Source organism: Stegostoma tigrinum, chromosome 11, assembly GCF_030684315.1.
Source record: "Stegostoma tigrinum isolate sSteTig4 chromosome 11, sSteTig4.hap1, whole genome shotgun sequence".
NCBI lineage: Eukaryota > Metazoa > Chordata > Chondrichthyes > Orectolobiformes > Stegostomatidae > Stegostoma > Stegostoma tigrinum.
This window is the reverse complement of record NC_081364.1, coordinates 10,927,133-10,952,672: the sequence shown is the minus strand read 5'-3', so window position 1 is coordinate 10,952,672 and position 25,540 is coordinate 10,927,133. Positions and strand designations below refer to the sequence as shown.

Here is a 25,540-nt window from a genome sequence, read left to right as displayed (position 1 = left end):
ACAGGGAGAATGTGCAAGCTCCACACAGACAGTCGCCCGAGGCTGGAATCGAACCCAGGTCCCTGGTGCTGTGAGGCTGCAGTGCTAACCACTGAGCCACCATGCCACCCATTAAGGTAGCCAAGTTCCCAGAACCAAATGGGATCTATCCCTGGTATCTGTGAGAAGCAAGGGAAGAAATAATTAGGGCATTAGCAGATACCGTCACCTCCTCTTTGACTACAGGTGAAGTTTCAGAGTTCTGGAGATAAGCCAAAGTTGTTCCCTTGTTTAAGGAAGCAGGGATAATCCAGGAAATTATAGGCCAGTGAGCCTGATGTCTGTAGTGGGAAAACGCTTGGAGAAGATACTGAAAGACAAGATATATGCACATTTGGACAGTCAGGGACAAGCATCATGGTTTTGCATGGGGAAGGTCATGTCTCATCAACTTGATTGAATCTTTTGAAGAGGTGACAAAGATAATTAATGAGAGAAGGGCTATGGGTGTAGTTTATATGGACTTTAGGAAGGCATTTGATAAAGTCCCACATGGCAGATTGGTACAAAAACTAAAATCATATGGGATTCTGGCCGGGCTGGCTGGATGGATACAAAACTGGCTTGGTCATAGAAGACAGAGGGTAGCGGCGTCTGTACCCTCTGTCTTCTATGACCAAGCCAGTTTTGTATCCATCCAGCCAGCCCGGCCAGAATCCCATATGATTTTAGTTTTTGTACCAATCTGCCATGTGGGACTTTATCAAATGCCTTCCTAAAGTTTTTCAGAATGGAGACGGGTAACTAGTGGTGTTCCACAGGGAACAGTCTGAGGTCCTCTGTTGCTTGCAGTATATATAACTGATCTGGAGGAAAATGTGGGTGGTCTGATTAGTAAGTTTGCGGACATGAAGGTTGGTGGAGTTGGTGATAATGCCAATGATTGTGAAAGGACACAACAGGATACAGATAGATTGGTGACCTGGGGACAGAAATGGCAGATGGAGATCAATCCAGACAAGTATGAAGTGATGTATTTTGGAGGATCAGGCTTAGGTATGAATTATATTGTAAAAGGCAGAACACCCACCTTGGAACATTAACATTCAGACTGATTTGGGCATCCAGGTCCACAGTTCCCTAAAAGTGGCAACACAGGTGGTCAAAGTGATTGAGAAGGCATGTGGCATGTTTGCCTTCATTGGCTGGGGCATGGAGTAGAAGAGTTGGCAAACCATGTTGCAGCGATATAAAACCCTTGTCAGGCCACTTCTGGAGTAGTGTGTGCAGCTTGGGCGCCACGTTACCAGAAGGACATGGAAGCTTTGGAGAGAGTGCCGAGAAGTTTCTCCAAGATGTTGCCTGGTCTCAAGGCCATTGACCATGAGGAAAGGTTAAAGTGACTAGGATTGTTTTCACTGGAAAGACAGCAGCTGAGAGGAGACCTGATAGAGGTCTACAAAATTATGAGAGGCATAGATAGAGTGGATAGTCAGAAGCTTTTTCCCAGGGTTGAACTTTCAATTACAAGGGGGTTCAGGTTCAAGGCGAGAGGGGGAAAGGTTAAGGGAGATGTGCAAGGGATGTTTATCATGCACAGAGTAGTAGGAGCCTGGAATGCACTGCCAGGAGAGGTGGTGGAAGTGGGTACATTGGCGACGTTTAAGAAGTATCTGGATGGTTACATAAATAGGGAGGGACTAGATGGATACAGACTGAATAGGGGCAGAAGGTTTGTTTTTTAGATTAGTTGGTGCGTGATGATTGGCACAGGCTTGGAGGGCTGAACGGCCTGCGCTTTGTTCCTGTTCTTTGTGTGATGGCATTCAGTTTCATGAACCTACTCCACGAAACTGGCCTTTAAACACTTGTCCTGTATATTCTTCAAAGTGAAAAACACCAGAGTGTCTGCATTTTGATACAGAAGCCTCAGGAGGTAGCTTGCTGTTGGGCAGGGGTTCATCAGCCGCGTTATCTTTGTAGTCATGACAGATCTCAATCCACAGTATCTTGGCTTAGCTCTTTCCCCCTTTGAAGAGCTCCTCTTCACATCTCTGGGTGTGACATTCCTTAGGTCTTCCTGTCAAGATAACTGCTTAATTTACATCGACTGTCCCGTTAGGCTATCTCAAATCTTTTTTTAAAAATACGTTTTGGAATTACAAGTTAAAAATACGTCCAGGACTCAAGGCTCTGATCCATAGTCATGACCATTAAAATATCATGTCCTGTAAACCAAAACACTCCACATTCCCAAATTCATAAAGAAAATAACTTTCAAAACAAAACAATTTCAAAAATATAAAATGAATATGCTAACTCTTTCTCCTGAGGTTCTGCAGGCTGACTCTCCCACTGGCCAAGTACTCCCTCAACAGAGATCATCACAAAAGGTTAATTAGTTTTCATATTTCATTTACATTTTGAGACACGTGTGTAGGAATTGGTTATGTGTTTGCCTTATAACAACAGCGACTTGACAGAGTACATAATTGCAGCTTTGGGATGTCAAAGCATGATGCAAATGAAAATTATTTTCTTTTTCTAATTGTTTGTCACTCCTTCTTAAACAGCAAATAAATCATTCCACACTCTGTCTCCTGTTGACATTGAGAGCAGTCACCAGATCATCCTACTGATTCTCCCTAGCTCAGGGATCCTCGCCAACTCCATTCTATGAACTGACAAACCCCATCAGCTTGTCTTAATTTCTTGAACCTCTTTCCATTCTTCTGGGTTGCTCAGGCACTACCATCCTGAAGCAAAGGAATTGCTCAAAAGAATTAGCCAGTATGTTTCAACAGAAAGTGGCCATTTGGCCCATTGTATCTGTGCCAGTTGACAAAGTGCTACCCAGCCTGATCTTACTTTTCTGAACTTTGTCCATAACCCTGTGATCATAGCTCCTCAAGCAGACCTGGAATTTAATGTAGATAAATGTGAGGTGTTGCATTTTGGTAAGACAAACCAGGGCAGGAAAATGCAATGAATGGTAGGGTCCTATGGAGTGTTGTCAAACTGAGAAACCTAACAGTTCAGGAGCATAGTTCCTGAAGGTAGACGGAGTGAAAATGGCATCTTGTACTCTTGGCTTCATTGGTCAAATGTTTGAGTTTAGGAGTTAGGACATCATGTTGCATCTGTACAGGATGTTAGTGAAGCAACTGTTGGAGTACAGTTTACAATCCTAGTCACCCCGCTATAGGAAGGACATCATTAAATTGGAGATGGTGCAGAGAAGATTTACAAAGATGTTACTGGGCCTGGAAGGTTTGAGTTACAAGGAGAGACTAGATAGGCTGGGACTTGAGGGGTGGCCTTATAGAGATTTAGAAAATCATGAGGGGCACAGATAAGATTAGTAGCAAATGTCTTTTCCTTGGGGCAGGGAAGTTCAAAACTAGAAAGCATGACTGTAAGGTGAGAGGAGAAAGAATTAAAAGGGAACCTGAGGGCCAAACTTTTCACACAGCGTGTGGTTTGTGTGTGGAATAAACTGCCTGAGGAAGTGGTAGATGCTGATACAATTATAACACTTAAAAAAAAATTTGGACAGGCACATGACTAGGAAAGGTTTAGAGGGATGTGGCTGGATTGGGAAACCTGGTCATCATGGCCAAGTTGGACCAATGGATCTATTTCTGTGCTGTATGGCTATGACTTTTTTAAACAGGCTGAGTGTTTCTGTGTCTTCCATCATTTTTTAATGATTACTTTCAGGTCATCACCACCATCTAAGTCAAAGAAAGTTTCCTGATCACCCCTCTAACTCTTACACCAACCACTATAAATCTACACCCCCTGGTTTTCACCTCTTTCCTCCCATAAAGGGACCGCATGCAGTGTCATCCACCTCACTTAGCTCTTTCTAGTGTCTCCTTGAGTCATGTTTCCTGGGTCAAACTGCCATTACTTCATTTATTTTTGTCACCGTATTCAATATTTCACTCTCGTCCAATCCTACATTAGTTTATTTATGGAGCATTTCAATCATTCTGACTATTTCACCACCCAAAATCTTTAAAATTTCACATTTCCAAATGTTATCCCCTTGAAAAAAGTACTTCCTGGATTTTCTGTTAGATGGGTTTGGTTCTAATTCCAAGCTTAAGTTTCTCTTGTATCCAAACCCTTTGTACCTCCTCCCCCCAACTCCTTATCCTACTCTGCTCTGGAGTGACATGAATGCCAGGCAACAAAGTGAGAAAGTGAGTTACCTCTTGGGCACCAATATTTGCCTGGTCCAGCTGGAGGGAGTACAAGGTATCTTTGGCTCCAATGAAAAGGCGGTCGTGGTACTCATCGAGGAACATTGAGCGGAAATCCAGGAAACCACGATGACCGAAGAACACGACTGATCGATTGGCTGCCAAGAGATCTGAAGCAAAGAAAGCAATAATGTTGAGTCAACACACCATTCGTTGCCAGCTCTTTGATCTATTGTGGTTAGGTCCGCGGGGAGCCAGAGCGTGTCACTGCGCCTTCCATTGAGGTTTGGCAACTGGCCCACTCATACAATGTCTACTGACCCCATTAGGTGAAACTGACCGGGAGGATAATTAATGCAACACTCTGGAGACACCACAGGAGGATACACCCAACTGGAAATGGACCCATTGAAACACCTTAGGTATAATAAAAGCTAAATATTACCAATGCTGGAAATCTGAAACAAACGTAGAGATTACTAGAGAAACTCAGCAGGTCTGGTAGCATCGGTGGAGAGAGAAGCAAAGCTTCGAGTTTGGTATGATGCTTCCTTAGAACTCAAAGGTGTCAGAAAATGATCTTTGAATATACTTCTGACAGGAGGTGGAAGCGCGCAAAGCGGGTGAAAGTGTTTGAAGTGACTGCAGGGACAGGGTCCTAAGTCAGATAAGGTCAAAAGTCACATAGCATCCAGGTTAGAGTCCAACAGCTTTACTTGAAATCACAAGCTTTCAGAGCAGCGTGTGATTTCTGACCTTGTCCACCCAGTCCAACACTGACACCTCCACATCTTGAGTTGGATGATCAGCCACGATCGTATTGGATGGTGGAGCAGGCTCGAGGGGCAGAATGGCCCCCTCCTAATCCTACTTTCTATCTTTCTGTGTTAGGAGCAAGCAGCTGATAGCATAGCGGCCTGGTGCAAAAGACAAAGGGGTCGTTGATGGTGGTGAAAAAGAAAAAGAGGTATAAAGATGGGTGTGAATTGGTGACCCAATCCTTGGGTCAGCTCCCAAAATAAGTTTTTAATGATGATACCTTTGTATAAAAGTGGTTCCCAATCATGAGGATTTTGTTCCTCGGCTTCTGAGCAGGCATTCCTGTCCTAAATCTGTAAAATCCCCTTTATTAAGAGAAAGCACAGTGAATCTAGACATCTGAACCTAATAATCTCGAACAAAAACTTAGCTCTAATGCTAAAAACCTGATTTACAAAGCAATAAGCCTGGGATTCTGCCGTGCTGCTAATATATATTTCCCAAGTCCATGCTAAAGTACTGTTGTTAAGAAGCCCAATTTCTGTTCATTATTCTTGTGAATTCTTCTGTTCATGTCTTTCTTCCAACACATACAAAAAAAGTCTGAATGAAATGCTGGCAAAACTTCAAAGGAAATTCCCCAGCTAATGGCATACTACTTTTGCAGATTTTATATAAGAAGCCAAGAAAGCGAGACTGCCATTTAATCATACCTTTTGTGACCTCAGAATATCTCAAAGTACTTTACAACCGTTGATATAGTTTTGAAGTGCTAGTCACTGTTGTAATGTAGGAAATTCAGCAGTAAAGTTAAACACAACAAGCTCACACATAAAGACATTGAAATGAAGGCCAAACATTTCGGTGATGTTAATTGAGCAATAGGAACAACAGAGAGGACAGTTTACTCTCAAAGTAATGTCAGCAGGATCTTATAAAGGACAGCCAGGGTCTTGGTTTAATGCCCCATCACCAAGATCACACCTTCAACAATATTGCACCTGTGTTTTGCTGCAAAAGAGACATTTAGTCAAAACCTTTTGTCGTGCATTCATCAGAAGAACTTGCAATAAATGCCAGCATAACAGGAAAAAAAACAACCTTTTTTAAACTGTGTGAGATTAGCTTGCTGATTGTTGACAAGCGGATTTTGATTGGTAAACGTATTAACATGGACAATGCACCAGTTAGACAATGACTGACCGTAAACTGCCAAGCTTTGTTTAAATTTTAACCAGATAGTCTTGCAAACTGTTCTGATGAATCCAAGACAAAATGCCTTGGCACATCTTGTCTTTTAAGAGTTATGCTCAAATTTTGTTCTCCCAAATAACTATGAATGCAGCATTCCCTCACTGCTGAGGAAATAAAATATACTATGGTGTTACTTTGAAAAATTGTGGTTTCTCTTCAATTATCTAGCCAATTTTTATTTTTCATACAAGATCACAGAAGAAAAACTCCGATCATTATCTGCTATTTGGATGAGCCCACTGTGTGCAAATTATCTGTTGTATTTTGTACACTATGCTGTGACAATGCTTCGAAAGTTCTTCATTGGTTGTAAGTTGTTGTGGATTGTTTTGAGTTTCAGAAAGGGGATTATTACTAATGCAATTTTTTCTTCCATTCTCAAATTCCAGACCCTGGGGGATCAGTTAGTTTGGTTAGCTGTTCGGCTGGTTTGCAATGAAAAGTAATCCCAAAAGCATGGGTTCAATTCTCATACTGATGATTCAGAACTCCCCTTCTCAACCTCTACCATTGCATGAGATGCAGTGACCATCAGGTTAAATCACCACCAGTCATCTCTCTCTAATGAGACAGTCGTCTAAGATGTAGCTTGGCTGATGGAGAGAAGAGTAGTGCTCGTCAGATCCTCCATACATGCCTGGTCTCTATGCACCACCGCACGCTGCCCTCAAAGCAGCCGAGCTAGTGAAGACATTGTCACACATCTCCTTCTGGAATATGCCTTTGAAGGGGAAATCACAAGAGCGATACGGTGGTTTTTGTCGAGGTTCATCCCACACTGCTCCGTGACGCAGGACTCTATGTTCAAAGGGCTGACATACACCGAGCCAATAATCAATAGCACCTGGAGGACCATCAAATCAATGAAAGATGCTCTTTGGTTTGCCCAAAACATGTTGGTCTTCCGGCATAAGGAGTTGGCCTTGACTGACCATTGCAGACTGGCACATTCTAAGGTCCAGGCCTACATACTGAAGCAAACACTAAAGCTTGGAACATCAGCCACCAACATACAATGGGGAAAGACTTTCTTCCTGAGAGTAATGAAAGCCTGTTCAGTTGTCAGACCCCACTTATTGCCTTAAAGAATGGACAGTTTCTTCCTGCATGAGGTAGAAGTACCTTCGTTATTTGCAACTGCACAGGATGTAAAATTTAAAGGTTCAATTTTTTATTTCTCCCTCATTGGAACAGATCAGAAGGAGAAATTCCTTAATGTACTTTTTTTTTAAATGAATAATGTATATTTTTGCAATAAAAGAAATGAAAGAGCAACCCACTATGGTGACTTTAAAATAATTTCATTTACTGGACACTACCTGTACATTATCAACAATGTTCCCACATCGCACGAGCATTCTTTGCAATATTAAAGACAAGTGGCTTCAAAGGGAAGAAAAGTTTACAGTGTGAGGAATGAGAATTCTCATGTAAGCTAGATAATTTCTGAACAGTAAATTCTGAGGGAACTTTAAAAATCATGTGTCGAATGGAGGCGTTAGAGTACACGAAGTACAGTGCTTCTTGGAAAAACGTTAGAAATTCCTAGACATATTCCTCCCTCAGCCATCATCACCAAAATTGGATGAGCACACTTTTCAACTGATTACAGATTGTGGGAATTCGCCACATACAGGAAGACCTCTTGTTTGATCAAGGGTTATCAGGAGAATGCAAGAAAGCCATGATTGTACTGAATGGTGGATCAGGCCTGTCTGTCCAATGGCTTACCCATGTTCCATTTTATTTTTAAGCAGCCATATGATCTTATAGACCCCAAGCAACAATAGCTACTGGAATTTATTACTGACATATTTTGGAGTTTGGTCACAAATGTAAACATGGGGCTTCCTTTCTGTTCATTCACAACAGAAGTTGCTGACAGAAAGAGAACCGAAAACATTGGAGAAACTCAGTGGGTCTGGATAGCATCTGTGAAGATAGAAACATTTCAAGTCCAATATGAATCTGTTTCAGAGCCTGAGCATTATTTCAAAGCTCCAGCAGCTGCGGTATTTTGCTTTAGACTAAGTCATTGACCCCTTTCTTTTTCACTTCCACCTGGGCGGCACGGTGGCTCAGTGGTTAGCACTGCAGCCTCACAGGGCTAGGGACATGGGTTCAATCCCAGCTTTGGCTGACTGTCTATGTGGAGTTTGCACATTCTCCCCATGGCTGCATGGGTTTCCTCCCACAGTCCAAAGATGCACAGGTTAGGTGGATTGGCTGGGCTAAATTGCCCAAAGATATGCAGGCTAGGTGGATGAGCTATGGGAGGTACAGGGGTAAAGGAATTGTCCTGGCTGTAAAGCCCTTTGAAGGGTTCGTGTGAACTCACTGAGATGAATGGTCTGCTTCTACACCGTCGGGGATTTGATGATTGAACAGATACTGATTAAAGAGGAAGCACATTTATTTCAGGATGGACTGAGTCAACCTGACATGGAAACTTCCTTAACATAAGTCACATGTGTGAGCTGCTGTCACTCTCTATCTCATCTGAAGATCTCTTCGTTAGTCAGTGGGGGTCAGTTAGCTCAGTTGGTTGGACAGCTAGTTTGCAATGCAGAGTGACACCAACAGCGTGGGTTCACTGGCTGAGGTCACTACGGAGGCTCTCAACCTTGCCCTGGCCTGAGGCACAGTGACACTCAGGTAAAACTCATCACCAGTCATCTCTCCCTCTCGCTCTCATGAAAGAGCAGCCCTATGGTCCTCTGGGACTGTGGCTACTTTACATTTCTTTTTTGTTGGCCTTGGGAGATATGTGGCAAGTGGATTACCATTCCTTTCCTAAGCCCCCTGGGCATCTGATAAGTGCCTTACCATTGACGTGAAATGGTTAAGTATGAAATATCTTACCAATTTTTTGTAAAACAATCCCATTCTCAATGCCAGGTGATGATTTGACTCTAGAAAAGCCACAAGCCTGAATCAACATCTTTATCTCGTCATGGCCATTTCTGCCAGTCATATTGCTGAGTACCTCCTGTCTTTCAAATAGGGTTTGACACTTTTGAGGGTGACCTTGTAAGGTTACTCCGGGTGACGGCTGTTACCGGATCCCAATGAAAACATTCATCATGATGTTTTAAAACAAACCATGTCTTTCTTTCTCTCGTCACCATCGTGGAAAGGTGGCTCAAGGCCAGGCCTTAGCCGACGTCAACCTGCTTCAAGAACAAAGCCCCAGGGCTTTCCTTGCAATAATTACACCTCAAACACTCTGAATTTTCACTCAGCCGTGAACACAATTCTCTGTAAATGGTGAAGTCTAACAGAAAACAGAAGCACCTATTTAAAACGCGGCCTCGGAAACACAAACAAGATATTGTACTCCACTGCAACGGGCCTATAATGTGTTATAAACACACCAGATGGTCCAGTTTGGCTTGGTTCGTTCAACTTCTTTCCCCTAATAGGCTGTTTCTGGGCCATTTATAATCGCTGCTTACAGTCAAATCTCTGTTGTCACAAACCAAAATGCACAAATGGAGTAAATAAGGTGAAACCGTTTCCTTTGGCAGGAGAACACGTAACTCAAGGGCAGAGATTTAAGATAATTGAGTAAAGAACGAAGGATGCAAGGAGGGGACTTTTGTTTTTTGGCCGTGCAGAATGCCAACAAATTCCAATGTTGAATTATTTAAAGTCAACGGACGAAACAATGTGGGCTCTATAAAGATTCAAACATTGTCCTACTAGGTTATACTGGAAGTGGGGGCTCTAAAAAGGCCAGGGACAGATTATAGGTCAGGCAGTAAAGCCAAAAATGACTCCCTTTGGGCTTTTCAGTCATGAGGCACTTGGAAGGGGGTGATCCTTACGGTGCTATGAAAGTAAGACCTCTGCTTTGTCAAAAAACCTATACCACTAAGAATGTTCCAGTGTTTTGCAACCACACAGTGACATTCGAAGAGCAGTCCCTTGTTAGTTTCAGGGCCAAAGCTGCAAACGTTTTGCAGACTGCTGGTCCCAACTACAGCAAATGAGTGAAAGACCAGGTTTGTGGTTGAATGAAGCAATGCTGGCCAGGACACCAACAGTACTCCCTGCTCATTTCCAAATCTTGGCAAGTGATCTTTGCACAAATGTTTACAAGGTCAACAGCGTAGGAAAGGGCAATGGAGGACCAAGCTGCAACTTAAATCATGTGGATATAAGGGGCAAAGGTTCAAGCCAGCACAGGCCAATTGATGACTGATGACAAGAATCATCTAAAGAGATCATACAACCCACTGTGCCTATGCTAGATCTGAAAAACGAACTGTCCAATTAGTTCCATCTCCCAGCTTTTTCTCTTAATCCTGGAGAAATTTGTCCTTTAGGGTAGCTGAGTGATTAGCAACGCTGCCTGACAGCGCGAGGGATCCAGGTTCAATCCCAGCCTTGGGCAACTGTCTGTGTGGAGTTTGCACATTCTCCCCGTGTCTGCCTGGACTATCCTTAGGTTCTCTGGCATCTTCCCACAGTCCAAAGATGTGCAGATTATGTAGACTGGCCATGCTAAATTGCCCATAATAGCTAGGGATGTACAGGTTATTTAGGTTAGCCATGGGAAATGCAGGGTTACAGGGATGGGTTGGTCTGTGCGAGATGGTCTTTGGAAGGTTGATATGGACTCAATGGGCTGAATGGCTTGCTTTCACTCTGTAAGGATTCTATGATAACTCACTGTGCCCATGCTAGATCTGGAAAATAACTGTCCAATTAGTTCCATATCCCAGCTTTTCCCCCTGAGTTCTCAGGGTTTTTACTCTTCAGGTATTTATCCAACTTGTAGTGTTCACTGATTAAACTGATTTATGTTTGATAAGGAGAGTCTGGTGACTAATCTACACTCACTGTGCTTCTTGGGTTAAAGCTAAGATATGGATTCAGAGCAAAGTAAATAACACAACAGTAGAAACTAGAGATAACTGGAACTGCAGATGCTAGAGAATCTGAGATAACAAAGTGTGGGGCTGAACGAACACAGCAGGCCAAGCAGCATCTTAGGAGCACAAAAGCTGATGTTTCAGGCCCAGACTCTTCATCTGAAACTAGAAGCTGAGCTATAAGCATGAGTACAAACATTTTATGATTGCAGATATTTCAAACTCTCCTAAATAATCTTGTTGTAGTCTGGTGTCATTTCTTTGCTGCTCTGAGCTGTGTCAACCATACAACACAATGTTATTTTCAAGGCTATCTTTCAGGCAGCACACTGAGATCAGCAATGACCTCAGATCCATGGTCTCTGCTGAGAAACCCTTGAGCCAGTGGATACAATACTTCCTATTTACTCTCCTAATGCATTTTTGTTTGTCACATCAGAGATTTGACTTAAAACTGTGGCAGATATGGTTCCATAATAATTTACTAGGGAAATGTGTTCGAGTAGCTCCAAATAGAACATCTGGCCAGTAATGTAACATAAGTACTCAGACCCTGGTGACTTGTATCTGCCAACGCACTCCATCAAAACCCTTCATAGTTTTGAGTGCCTTATTAAATCTCCCATTAATATTCTCTGCTCAGAACAGTCTCAGTTCCTTCAACCGCTAACTGAAATCCCTCTTCCCAGGTAACATTCAGAGGAAATTCTTCTTCAAACAAGAAGGGTGCAGCAAAAGATTCACTTGAGCCATTAAAAACGGCATTAGACAATTATTTCGATAAAAAGTAATGTGCAAGGGCCTGGGGAGGAGGCAGAACACTAGCACTCCATAACGACGCACATTTGAAGAGCTAGAACAAGCATAGCGGGCCAAACAGCCTCCTTCTACACCCTACTGCACGTCTGTGATTTCAGACAAGGTGATGGGAGTGAGAATTCTGGGAGTTAGAAACAATTGAAAACTGCAATCTGGATGTAAGATGATGCTTTTTGCTGAATAAGTGAGTGTTGGATGGTTCCTCTCATTTATCCTGTAAATTAGAGAAGAGATGGATCATATTAGGCTTTGGGCCTGGAGGGATTTTAATTGGCAGCTGTTATCTGGCAGGAAACCCACTGGTTTTATTGTTGTTGGTAGGGTGAAACTAGGCCGATTTGACTGATGGTCCTTATTAGCGTGACTCTGGTTGAATTCAATTTGCGGTAGTTCAGGCAGCCCCGGTCTGTCTGATAAGAAAGAGAAAAGTCTTTCAGCACCTCAAGCCGGTTACGCCATTCGGTTAGGCCCCAGCTCATCTGTATCTGTGTATCCCTCTGGCTCGTTTATACCATTGGCCAGCAAGATCTTAGGCTCAGTGTTGCCATTTTCAACTGACCTGGCATCAAAAGCTCTGAAGTTAGGGTAAAATTAATTTTTCTCCAGCTACCCTACCTCAAGGCATGGGAGAGGAGTGGGCAAGACTCACACGGGAGAGGTCTAAGTTAGAAAAACATGAGTTAACAGCAGATGTAGGCCACTCGGCCCCTCAAGCCTGCTCTGCTATTCAATTGGAAAATGGCATTTCCAATCAGGTTTGGGCCTTTCATAAGCTGTTCTATTCCTCCTCTTTGTCCAAGGTTAGGAAAGTACTTATCTTGAACAACTCAACTGTATCAGAACATCTCAGCAGCTGTGTTGCTCAGGTTAGATTTCAAATTGCTGTCAGGATGGTGTTGCACGTAGACAGGTTGGTGAAGGTGGCATTTGGTACACTTGCATTTATTGGTCAGTGCATTGACTAGGGGTTGAGAGATCATGTTGCAGCTGTACAGGGCATTAGTGAGGACACTTTTGGAATACTGTGCTCAATTCTGGTCTCCCTGCCATTGGTAAGATGCCGCTAAGCTTGAAAGGGTTCAGAAAAGATTCAAAAGGATGTTGCAGGGAGTGAAGGATTTGAGCTACAGGCTGAATAGGCTGGGGCTATTTTCCCCACAAGTGTCAGAGGCTGAGGGGTGACCTTATAGAAGTTTGTAAAATCCTGAGGGGCGTGGCTAAAGTGAATAGCCAAGGTCTTCTTCCCTGGGGTAGGGGAGTCCAAAACTAGAGGGCATAGGTTTAAGGTGAGAGGGGTAAGATTTAAAAGGGGCCTAAGGGGGCAACATTTTCACTCAGAAGAGGGTGTGTGTATGGAATGAGCTGCCAGACGAAGTGGTGGAGGCTGGTATAATTACAACATTTAAAAGGCATCTGGGTGGGTACATGAATAAGAAGAATTTAGAAGGATATGGACCAAATCCTGGCAAATGGGACTAGAATTAATTTAGGATATCTGTTCAGCATGGACAAGTTGGACCGAAGGGCCTGTTTCCGGGCAGTAGAACTCTATGATTCAAGACATTATTGGACCTAGGTCTATCTATTTAAGGAAAGTCCCCACTGTCTTCCTGAGAATTTCCATTCCTGCTTTGAGGTGCTGATTAAAATTGGTGCTTGGAGTGAACAGAATATCAGTAGGTAATTTAGGTGATTATTTTTAATGATTTCTCCATCCAGGCTGGGGACAGTTATGTAGAGAATAGGAACAAGAGTAGGCCATTCGGCCCTTTGAACCTCCCCCACCATTCAATATGATCATTGCTGATCATTCTACTCAGTGTTCCCTCCTTCTCCCTATTCCCTTTGGCCTAAAGAATCCTTTCTATCTCCTCCTTGAAGACATTCAATGTTTTGGCCTCGACTGCACTTCATGGGGCAGAATTCCACAGGCTCACCACTCACTGGGTGAAGAAATTTCTCCTCAACTTAGTCCGAAATGGTGAGTATCCTTAAATTGTGACCCCTGGTTCTGGACTCCTCGGTAGTCGGAAACATCCTCCCCGTGTTTACCCTGTCTAGTCCTGTCAGGCTTTGAAAGGTTTCTATGAGATCCCCCCCATCATTTTCATTCTTTTGAACTCTCCAGTGAATATAGCCCTATCTAATTCAGTCTCTTTCCACACATCAGTCCAGCCAGCCCAGGAATCAGTCTGATAAACCTTTGTCGCACTCCCTCCATAGCCAGAACGTTCTCCCTCAGATAAGGAGCTCAAAGCTGTACATAATACTCAAGGTGCAGCCTTACCAAAGCCCTGAATAATTGCAGCAAGACATCCCTGCTCACATCCTCTCACTGTGAATGCTAAACTACCTACTTCACTAAAATAAAACAATGCAATGTTCTGGAGATCAGAAACAAAACAGAAATTGCTTCAAAAGCTCAGCAGGTCCGGCAGCATCTGTGGGGAGAAGCCTGGTGATTTGTTTTTGTTTTGGACCTTCTTCAGTGCCCACGGCACCTGCATGCTTCTCTTTAGCGACTAGTGCATGGGTTTTGTTGCACTTCCCCTTTCCCAATCTATTGCCATTCAGATAATAGTCCTCCTTCCTGTGTTTTTTTTTTAAAAGTTAAATTGATCCTGCTTATCTATTTGCACTCAATAACTTGATAACACTCAAAAATAAAACAAAGACCTGTTAATGCTGGAAATCTGAAACAAAAACAGAAATTGCTGGAGAGACTCAGCAGGTCTGGCAGCATTTGTGTTTCCTCTCTCCAGATGCCATCAGACTTGCTGAGTTTCTCCAGCAATTTCTGGTTTGGAAGCTGGTGACATTTGTCGACCGGCTCACGTGTACGAAACCTTGTCAAAGCACCAGAGGCTGGAACTGTATCCCGGGAGTTCTCAAGGAACACACAACAGCACAAGAATTAAGAACAGGAGTACGCTTTCAGCCCATCTAGCTTGTTCCACCATTCAATAAGATCATAGGTGTCATTGTGCATGGATCACAAGATGTCGGTCTGCAGGTGCAGTGGTTAATGAAAAAGGCAACTGGAATATTGTCCTACATTGCTAGAGGGATGGATTTTAAAAGCAGACAGATTATGCTGTAGCTGTACAGGATGCTGGTAAGAACTTACTTGGGAGTACTGTGTAAAGTCTAGGTCTCCTTACTTGAGAAGGGATATACTGGAGGGTGTACAAAGGAGGTTCACCAGGTTGATTCCAGAGTTGAGAAGTTTGCCTTATGAGGAGAGATTGAGTAGACTGGGACTATACTCATTGGAATTTACAACAATGAGGGGGGATCTTATAGGAACATGTAAAATTATAAAGGGAATAAATAAGATAGAAGCAAGGAGGTTGTTTCCACTGGTGGATGAAACTAGGGGGCATAGCCTCAAAATAAGGGGGAGCAGATTTAGGACACATTTGAGGAGGACCTTCTTCACCAAAGGGGGTTATGAATCTATGCAATTCCCTGCCCATTGAAGCAGTTGAGGTTTCTCATTGAATACTTTTTAGGGTAAAGTTAGATAGATTTTTGAACAGGAAAGGAATCATGGTGTGCAGGTGGGTAAGTGGAGCTGAGTCCATGAGAAAGATCAGCCAACTTCCATTAGGCAGAAGATACAGAAGCTTGAACACGCACCAACAGGCTCAAGAACAGCTTCTTCCGTGCTGTTATTAGACTGATGAACGGACTCTCTAACTTCAAATAATGTCGAACTTGCTTTGCACACCCCCTATGCAGTGTAACCTGTACATGTCGCTCTGTCTAAGCACCCTATGATCTGTATGTCCTCATTGACTATGATCTGCCTATACTACTTGCAAAACACTGCTTTTCACTGTATGCAAGCAAAGGTGACTACAATAAATCAAATTAAATCACATTATCTTATTGAATGGCAGAGCAGACTTGATTAGCCAAATGGCCAACTGCTGCTCCTGTTTCTTATATTCTTGAGGCTGATCTGATTTTGACCTCAAATTCAAAATCCTGCCTCGCCCCAAAACCCTTGGCCTCTTTGTCATTGATCAAATATATGTCCAGTTTAACCTTAAATACACTTAATCCTATCACTACCAGGGAAGGTATTTCCACAGAATTACCCTCCAGAAGTGACCCTCCGAAAGAAAATAATATCTTAAATGGGAGACCACTACATTTCAAACTGTGTTTCCTGATTCTAAACTCTCCATAAGGAGAGGTATCCTCCCTGCAGCCACCAGTCAAATTTCCTCAGGATCTCATAGGTTTTAATAAATTACTTCTCACTCTTCTAAACTCAAATGAGTGCAGAGCCGCTATCCACATAAGACAAACACCTTCACCCCAGCGATCAGTCTGGTGCAGCCCTGGAAAGCTGCTTTGAATTGGATGGAGGTGGTACTTGCTGGCGCTGCATTCATTCAATCGATGATTTATTCTTTTCTGCCTGTGAAGATCTATGTGTTCTCTTGTGGAATTCATGCAATGACATGCCGGCATTTTACATATCAGAGCCTGCGAGAGCGGTGGATTCCAGAAGAGTGAAGTTAACCCAATTCATAAATAAAGCTTCATTCCAGCAAAGCGATGACATTGACTATTCTTCATAACAGGTTATACTTCAACTTCTGGCCGACCTGTTACTGTGCATTTCATTTCCCTTGAGTAGACACCTCAGTCTCGGCAGATTCTGTATACGCTGCTGCCATTTTCGTCTCATGAATGTGCAGTTTTCAGGCTAACCTTCATTATTAGCTGTTCACCCTCACTGGCTATTTAGCACACCCCTCTCCAACACCGTGCAATTGAATGCATTAGGAATTAGAAATAGATGTCCCCTACCATTTTTAAATTGGGCACTTTGGTTCTATTTTCATTTCCTTGGATAAGTGCAGCTCCAACAATGTGGAGAAGGTTAATCATACTGAAGACGAAGTAGCCACTGATTAGTATTCCATCTACTGCCTTAAGCATTCACTGTTTTTACCTCTGACACATAGTATCAGCAGTGTGTACCACTTCCATGATGAACTAGGACTATTTACCAAAGCTCCTTCAATGGCGCCTTCCAAATGCATGATCTCTAATGCCTAGAAGGACAAGGGCAGCAGATGCATAGGAACACTTCCAAGTCACTCTCAACTCTGATCTGGAATTGTTATCACCATTCTTTCACCGTCACTGGTTCAAAATTCTGAAAGCCCCTCCCCAACATCATTAGGATGTCCCTTACCCCAAAAGGACTGCAGTGGTTCAAGAAGCCACCAGCTTCTCAGGGGGCAATTGGGGTTGATTTGAATCATGACCTTGCCAGGAATACTTTAATTCTACAAACAAATATATTTTTTCCACCAAAGCTTCTGGGTCTTGTCCCAAGACTGCCTCCTAGTGGTTTCTTAAGATGCAACAATTGCCGGCAAATCCATCAAATAAGATTGCCCAGCTTTCAGGGATGGGTTCATAAGCACAAGAATTGAAGATCAATCTTCAAAACACCACTATGCGTAACTCTGTACAAAAATCACTGGAATATTAAAAGGTGAGCTTTTATTTGTCACTTTCTTCAAATATGCTCCTTTATCAGACTTTAAAAAAATGGAGATTGAGGGAGGTGGGGAATGGCAAAATGGTTGACAATCAAGCATCTTCCAATTGGGTAATGAGTTATTTCACCTTACAAATCGGTGGCAGAAGACAGGATATCGCTGGGAGGGAAGGAGGATCTAGGCCTGGAACGTCAGCTTTCCTGCTCAGCCTGCTGTGTTCATCCAGCTCTATATCTTGTTATCACAGGGACAGTTTTTTAAATTCACTCATGGGATGAGGGTGTCACTGGCTAGGGCAGCATTCATTGCCCATCCCTAATTGCCCAGAGGGTAGAGTTAAGAGTCAACCACATTGCTGTGGATCTGGAATCACACATAGACCAGACCAGGTAAGGATGGCAGATTTCTTCCCGAAAGGACATTAGCAACCCAGATGGGTTTTTCCTTCAACAGGAAGCAATGGTTATCATTAGACTCTTTGTTCCAGTTATTTATTGAATTCAAAATTCCACCACCTGCCATGGCAGGATTCGAACCGAGATCCCCAGATATTATTTGCGTCGCTGGACTAACAGTCCAGTGATAATAGCACTAGGCCATCGCCTCCATTGTGTTGGCTCCCATGGTGGCTGCCTTATTCCTGAAGTACGGGGATCATGGTTCTCTTGTCGTGCAGTGGTAGGGTCCCTATCCCTGAACCAAGGGACCCAGGTTTCAGTCCCACCTGCTCCAGGGGTGTGTAATAATGTCCCTGAGCAGCTTGATTAGGAAAAATAGGTCAAGTCATGTGATGTAACCTGCAAGAATAGATTCCATCTTCTTAAGGGACAGCTTTAGCCTCAAGTGATTCTGAGGAAGCCTGAGGCCTAGCCCTGAGCCTGCCTTGCTACACAGCAGGTGAGGCTGTGAGTCCATAGTGCTATCATAAATGGAGATGACAAGCCAAGCCCTCGTTATATGATGTGATTCCAATCCACATTTTCAATGCTCAAGGAAGAGAGGGCAAGGTGAAATAAAAATGAAAAAGGGAGGGCCATTTTAAAATCGCAACCTCTAATGACAGAGAACGGGGGAGTTAATAAAACAGAATTTTGACTGGAACATGATAGGGGGGCAGAAGAGGGAAAGAAAGGTAGAAAGTAATGGGAAAATACCTCACTGACTGCCTGACAACCATTCAAAATTAGACATGTCTCAATTTTGACATGCTTCATTCCTTAAATTAAACACAGGTCCTTGTGTTTCTGTAGGTTTGTAATCTGTCTCTCTGGTTTCAAGCCGATACTTCACATCTGACTTTTCCCTAATGTTGACAGCTCTGACCCAATGCCAAGCTTACACACAACATGCAACGGCAAGCTGTGAGGAGAGTTGCCTATGAAGAAAAAGAAGGTGCAAAAATATCCTAGTCAAAGCCAACCATTGACACTCATGCTCTCAACGTCCTGTCAGAAGCTGACTACAGAGCACATTAGCAAAGACCTGACACCACATTATGTCTGTTTGCAAGGAACTGAATGGAGAGTGTGATGGAAGATCAGGGATTGTATTGCTCTGCCACTCCATCAAAATAACTTTCAACTTTTCCTGCTTCAATCAAAATTCAAACTCTTCTAAAATTTTTTAAGTGAGCTTAGCTGGGACTGGAAGGTCCCATATCTGAGAGTTGTTGGCCAACCAGATGCCTGACATCCCTCTTGTCGCAAGAACTGCAGCGATTCAAGAAGGCAGCTCACCACCACTACCTCCTCAAGGGCAAATAGGGATGGGTAATAAATGCTGGCTCTGCCAGCGATGTCCATGTCCCATGAGTAAAAGAATAAAACACCCGGAAGTGGGAGCAGTTGCTGGGTCTCCATTCAGTCTCAGCCAAAGAATAACCAGGGAGGTAGGGTTGGTTTGAGGTGGTGGGTGAATCAGGCCATGGCGGGGGGAACAGATTGAGGGGGAACCTCGGCTGTGGAGTATGAGAGTAGGGTGGTTTTGATGGAGCTCTGTTTCCCGTTGGTTAGGCCACAGATGGAGTATCGCATGCAGTACTGGAAGGATGTGACTGCACTGGAGAGACTGCAAAGGAGGTTCACCAGGACATTGCCTGGGCTGGAGAGTTTTCAAGAGAGACTAGACAGTAGAACAATACAGCACAGGAACAGGCTCTTCTACTCATCATGACTGTGCTGCCGTTCTAAACTAATCCCATCCTCTGCACATGGTCTGTAACCTTCCATTCCCTGTTTGTTCATGTGTCTGTCCAAAAGCTTCTTAAACATTGTGATCTCATCTGCTTCTAAGCTGGGATTGTTTTCCTTAGAGCAAAGAAGGCTGAGGGGGTGCCTGACTGAGGTATGTAAAAATATGAGGGGCATAGATCGGGTCAATAGGACCCTCTCCTCTAATAGAGGGTTCAATTACTAAAGGGGCACAGATTTAAAGCAACGGGCAGAAGATTTGGAGGGAGTTAAGAAAAATCGATTTCATCCAATGGGGTGAGGGGTATCCAGAAGTCATGGCCTGAAAGGGTTCAAGGCAGGAACCATCACATCGTTTTTAATCTATTTATACGATCACTAGAAGCATTATAGCATACAGGACTAAGTGCTGGAAATTGCAGCTAGCACAGACATGATGGACCAAAGGGCCTCTGTGCTGAAATACTCTACGTTCCCCACTCAGCTTATCTGCTGCTGAAGCCTTCATGACCTCAAAGCCTGGCTATTCTAACTGCTTGCTGGCTTGCCCCAAACACTTAACACTCTGTGAATCTGATATGATCGAAAACTCTGATCCATGTGTACTAACCCATGCCAATTCATGTTCACCCATTTGTCCTGTGCTCACTCACTGACCTACATGGGCTCCTCGTTCGGTAGTATTTCAATTATAAGATTATCAATGTCGTTTTCAAATTCCTGCATGACCTAATAATTTCCTATATCTTCAAACCCTTCCAACCACACAGCTCTCTCAGACAGTCTACTTCCGGCTTCCCTCAGCCCATTCAGTTTTAATTACAACGTCATTAACATTCATATTTTCAGCTACCTAAACCCACACACATCTGGAATTCCCTCCCTAAACCTCTTCACCAATCTCTGTTAGACTTTAAAGTATTATTTTAAAGCTGAATTTGATTGGCATTGGGGGTGGGGGGACCACAAGCTGAAATTTTGGGGTGACATGCTCCGAGGCAGCAGCAGTGACAACGGTTGAGTGCAAAGCACCTCTCCCCTCTCTCCAATCCCATGTTCTTCAGCCCCTGCTCTCACGTATCACTGAGAGGTAAATATAAATTTTCACCCTTCGCTATAGTAGGGCAAAACTTTTGGGATCTGCTGTCTTAAAGCCTTGTTTTGAACTCAGTGTTTTGGACCTCTGCCGCATTGTTCAGATATATTCATTCATGGCACCTGGATGTTGCTGCTCAGGCTCAGTGTTGACTGTCCATCCCTAACTGAGCTGGAGAACATACAGTCATCTAGCCACACAGCACAGAGAAATAAACCCACAAAGCCCAGTATCCTGTCGCCAAGTTCCCCTTTATTTACACATGGAGAGACCTTGACACTGATCCAGCTCTCTCAGAGCCAGCTCTCAGGGTGAGCAGGATCCCTGGCCTTCCTGTTTCTATCTGTCAGCCAGGGCTCCATGATTAGACCAGATTAACAGCTCCAATCAGGGAACTCTGATGGCTGACCTTGTTACAATTACTACATCCCTCCCTCTCTAAGTCTGAGGACACAGGCCAGTTCTTTTTTGTAGCCCCCCCCCTGCTGTGGTGTTTTAGCACCAGGCCAGGTTCCTCCAACTCTTCATCTGATACAGGCAGTGTGTAAAGACAGTGGCTCACCTCTAGCGCCCGGAGCATCTCGGATGAAACACATTCTCTTCTTCAGGAGGCAAAGTTGTCGAGGCGCCACGTCCACCTCCAATTGTGAGGTATTTCAACGCTTATTGGAGATGGAGAGCCCCTGTATTCCAGGACAGTCAGAAAGGCTGTCGAGGGAACTGGGAACATTTTGCTCCCCCACTATTTGTGAGTTTGCAGTTTTCATATGGTCCACGTGCTTGTTCAGGACCATCGCACCTGCCCAAACTTTTATACATCACTGGGCCTGACCTTGCATTGACCATACCTCTTACACATGCAGGGCCATTCCAGTGGGTCCTCCACCATATGTCATCCCCTGAAGTAAATGGTATTGGTGTTCCTGATGGCATTTCCCCCTCCCCCTCAAGTCTACGAAGATTAGATTTAACCTGGTGCTGAGTCTTCTCCCCATGCGCAACTAAGTTGGATCTATCCCTGTGGTCGCATGAGGGATTGTCCTCTAATCAAATAGGAACCAGGGCAGTTTGGTATCGAGTGAAGCTATAGGCTGTATCCTTAAGCCTGCAGACAAAATTTTGACTGCTCTTTTTGCCACATAATTAGACAATGGATGGCATCGAGTTGTCCTTATATGTCACTTGCCATTTGACCGTAGGAAATACTCAAACTCCATGCTGGTAAATGATGGCCCATTATTTGTGACCAACACTCCCAGTAGTCCATGTATTGCAAAAGATACTCACAGTTTTTCTATCGTTGTCCCTGTGTTGATGAGTTAACTCTGTGCACATTCAGCTACTAAGAGTAGGTGTCCACAATGACTACGATTACTGAGCTCGTGTAAGGACCCGCACAGTCACCATGTAACCAACTCCAGGGTTTACCCAGCCATTTCCATGAATGTGGGGAGGTGCTTTCAAAAGAAGTGTCTAAGCCTGAAACGTCAGCCTTCCTGCTCCTCTGATGCTGCTTGGCTGCTGTGTTCATCCAGCTCTACACCGTGTTAGAGATAATGGGAACTGCAGATGCTGGAGAATTCCAAGATAATAAAATGTGAGGCTGGATGAACACAACAGGCCAAGCAGCATCTCAGGAGCACAAAAGCTGACGTTTCGGGCCTAGACCCTTCATCAGAGAGGGGGATGGGGGGAGGGAACTGGAATAAATAGGGAGAGAGGGGGAGGCGGACCGAAGATGGAGAGAAAAGGAGATAGGTGGAGAGAGTATAGGTGGGGAGGTAGGGAGGGGATAGGTCAGTCCAGGGAAGACGGACAGGTCAAGGAGGTGGGATGAGGTTAGTAGGTAGATGGGGGTGCGGCTTGGGGTGGGAGGAAGGGATGGGTGAGAGGAAGAACCGGTTAGGGAGGCAGAGACAGGTTGGACTGGTTTTGGGATGCAGTGGGTGGGGGGGAAGAGCTGGGCTGGCTGTGTGGTGCAGTGGGGGGAGGGGACGAACTGGGCTGGTTTAGGGATGCAGTAGGGGAAGGGGAGATTTTGAAACTGGTGAAGTCCACATTGATACCAAATGGCTGCAGGAGTTCCCAGGCGGAATATGAGTTGCTGTTCCTGCAACCTTCGGGTGGTATCATTGTGGCAGTGCAGGAGGCCCATGATGGACATGTCATCTAGAGAATGGGAGGGGGAGTGGAAATGGTTTGCGACTGGGAGGTGCAGTTGTTTGTTGCGAACTGAGCGGAGGTGTTCTGCAAAGCGGTCTCCAAGCCTCCACTTGGTTTCCCCAATGTAGAGGAAGCCGCACCGGGTACAGTGGATGCAGTGTACCACATTGGCAGATGTGCAGGTGAACCTCTGCTTAATGTGGAATCTACACCGTGTTACCTTTGCTGGTCATAGTTGCTGTCTTTGTTGGCACACTGGACACTTCCCCACCAACACAGCAATGTCTGCATCCAATCCTGGTTATCAGAATTCTTGCCAACATCTTCGTTTTGGAAACCGCTGGATGACCCTGATGGACTTCAGCCAGTATCTGGCAGTGACCTTTGCTTGGGGCAATCACTTTTGGTCTCCATAATAATCTGCCATCCTCTGGTCTCTCCGCGGCTAAAAAGGTTTCAGCTCTGGTTGTGATGGCCCTTTGATTTCTGGCCTACATGTGACTCCAGACTCACAGCAATGTGGTTAATGCTGAACTGTTCTCTAGGTAATTAGAGATGGACAACTGGCCTAGCTAGTGACACCCTCATCCCATGAATGAATGAAAAAAAAAGATGTTCACCTGGCTGACCTCATTACAATCACTACATACGGGCAAAGCCTTTCGGCCCATTGAATTGGCACTGACCTATGATGGTGAATAACAGTCACTCTCTTTCTTGAATGGCTCCCTGGACACCTCCTTAGGTGTCTCAGTGTTAAATTCTGCTCCTGCAAGATGCCTTGCGATGTGTTATCAGGTCAAAGTTACTACACATGTGCAAATTGTTGTGAACAAGGTATGGAGCCAGAGGAACACAGCAGGCCAGGCAGCATCAGAGGAGCAGGAGAGCTGACGTTTCGGGTCTGGACCCTTCTTCAGAAATCAGTCCAGAGCTGAAACATCAGCTTTCCTGCTCCTCTGATGTTGCTCTGTGTTGATCCAGCTCCACACCTTGTTATCTCAGATTCTCCAGCATCAGCGGTTTCTACAATCTCTGTGCAAATTGTTGTTGCCGCCCTTCCGGCATTCTTCCTCAGTGTGCAGTCCTGTAGATGTTGCGTTAATTCTTTGAGTCTGGGACAACCCTGAAAGGCTGGCAGGTTGAACAGCTCAAAATCTTACCAATGTAAGCAAGCCTAGTTCAATGAATAATAATCTGGCCATGACCCAAAACAGAGATGGATAGCTCCAAATCATTTGCTGTTGCTTCTCGGGGTGTTTACTCCTGTTACTGCACCTTTCTCAAACTGTAAAATTTCCTGCCAAAGAAAACTCTTTCTTTACCCAGCTCATTACCATGGTTACAGTGCAAACTGCTCACAGATGCCTTCTGTGTATACTTTAATTTTTGCTCCAAATTCCAGAATCCAGAACACTGGAAAAAAAAAGTGCTGTGAAAAAGTTTACTTTATGGAAAATACTTCACAGCAGCTAAACCATCTGAGGAAAGTGAATCAGTCAACCTGTCGATATTTCGTTCGCAGTTTGTCATAAATCAATAAAATTCTGGCAACCTTTTTTTTGTTTAGGGCGTAGCAATGGGCTTCATTGGCACAGAAATTATTTCATCGACCGTGAGCACGCGACAGTGATAAATTTAATGAGACTCAGCAGTGCGTGGATTTCAGCTGCATCTTGAGGTTAGACAGACTGACTTTCTTACAGAGAACTGCAGGCAAAACTCCAAGCCTGGTGATTCAGAATGCCACCAAAAACACTACAAAAATGGAGGGCAGTTTTTGGCTGCCTTATCCGATGAAGGATGTTAAAGGTGTTTCAGAGGAGACTGGAATCATCTGGTTGCCTTATGGGGAAGGTTGGGAAGCTACACTTTATTCTACAGGAGTTGGAAAGAATGAAGGGTGACTTGAGTAAAGCCATACAATCCTGAGTTTGAACAAGACCAGACAAGGAGTCAGCAAAAAAAAATCCGAAAGGAACTGTGGATGCATGTCTGCTTCGTGCATGGCGACTGGCATTCCAGCCCAGATCGCAACATTGACTCCCAGTTTTGGAATTCGCTGCCGTGCATGAACGTCATAAGAAAGAAAGAACATTAGAGGGATTGTTGCATGGAGAGGATGTTTGTCCCTGTGGGTCAGTCCAGAAGTAGGGCACCCTGTTTGGGGAATCATGCTTTTAAGGCTAAGACAAAGACAATATTTTCTTTCCAAGGGTTGTGTGACTTTGGAGCTTTCTGCCTCAAAAGGCAGTGGAGGCTGGGCTACTGAATATTTTTAAGACAGAAATAGGTTGAATTTTTTATTAAGTTGGGGGATCAAAGGTGAATTAAATGGGAATATGGATTTTGAAAGACAAGCAGATCAGCCTTGATCTATTGAATGGTTCAAGGGGCTGAATGGATTTATTTCTGCACATAATTTTGGTTGTACATTCATAAGGAATAAATGTATGCTATAATGCTTGGGGTGTGTGGACCCTTTAGATTGTAGAAGGGAGAAAAGACTAAGCAATGCCTCGAGCCCCAAATGCCTAGGTCCTGAAATGAATGAGTTAGCACAGAAGATTTCTGAATGAACCTTTGTGTCAATGGAGTGAGTTGTAGAGACTGTAGACATTGTACAATGTGCTTGTAGCTTCGGGGCACAGTACCAAACGCAGCATTG

At 44.1% G+C, this 25,540-nt stretch overlaps 1 protein-coding gene across 5 annotated transcripts in view; it reads right to left on the bottom strand.

The window, feature by feature from the left end:
• The window catches only part of sema3bl (sema domain, immunoglobulin domain (Ig), short basic domain, secreted, (semaphorin) 3bl), a 242,182-nt gene that overhangs the window by 146,274 nt on the left and 70,368 nt on the right, over nt 1–25,540 (bottom strand). For all 5 annotated transcript variants that reach the window (XM_048547685.2, XM_048547682.2, XM_048547683.2 and 2 more), the window contains exon 2: nt 4,197–4,357. In XM_048547685.2, coding sequence (XP_048403642.2) covers nt 4,197–4,357 — 161 coding nt within the window. The remainder of the gene's footprint in view (nt 1–4,196; nt 4,358–25,540) is intronic.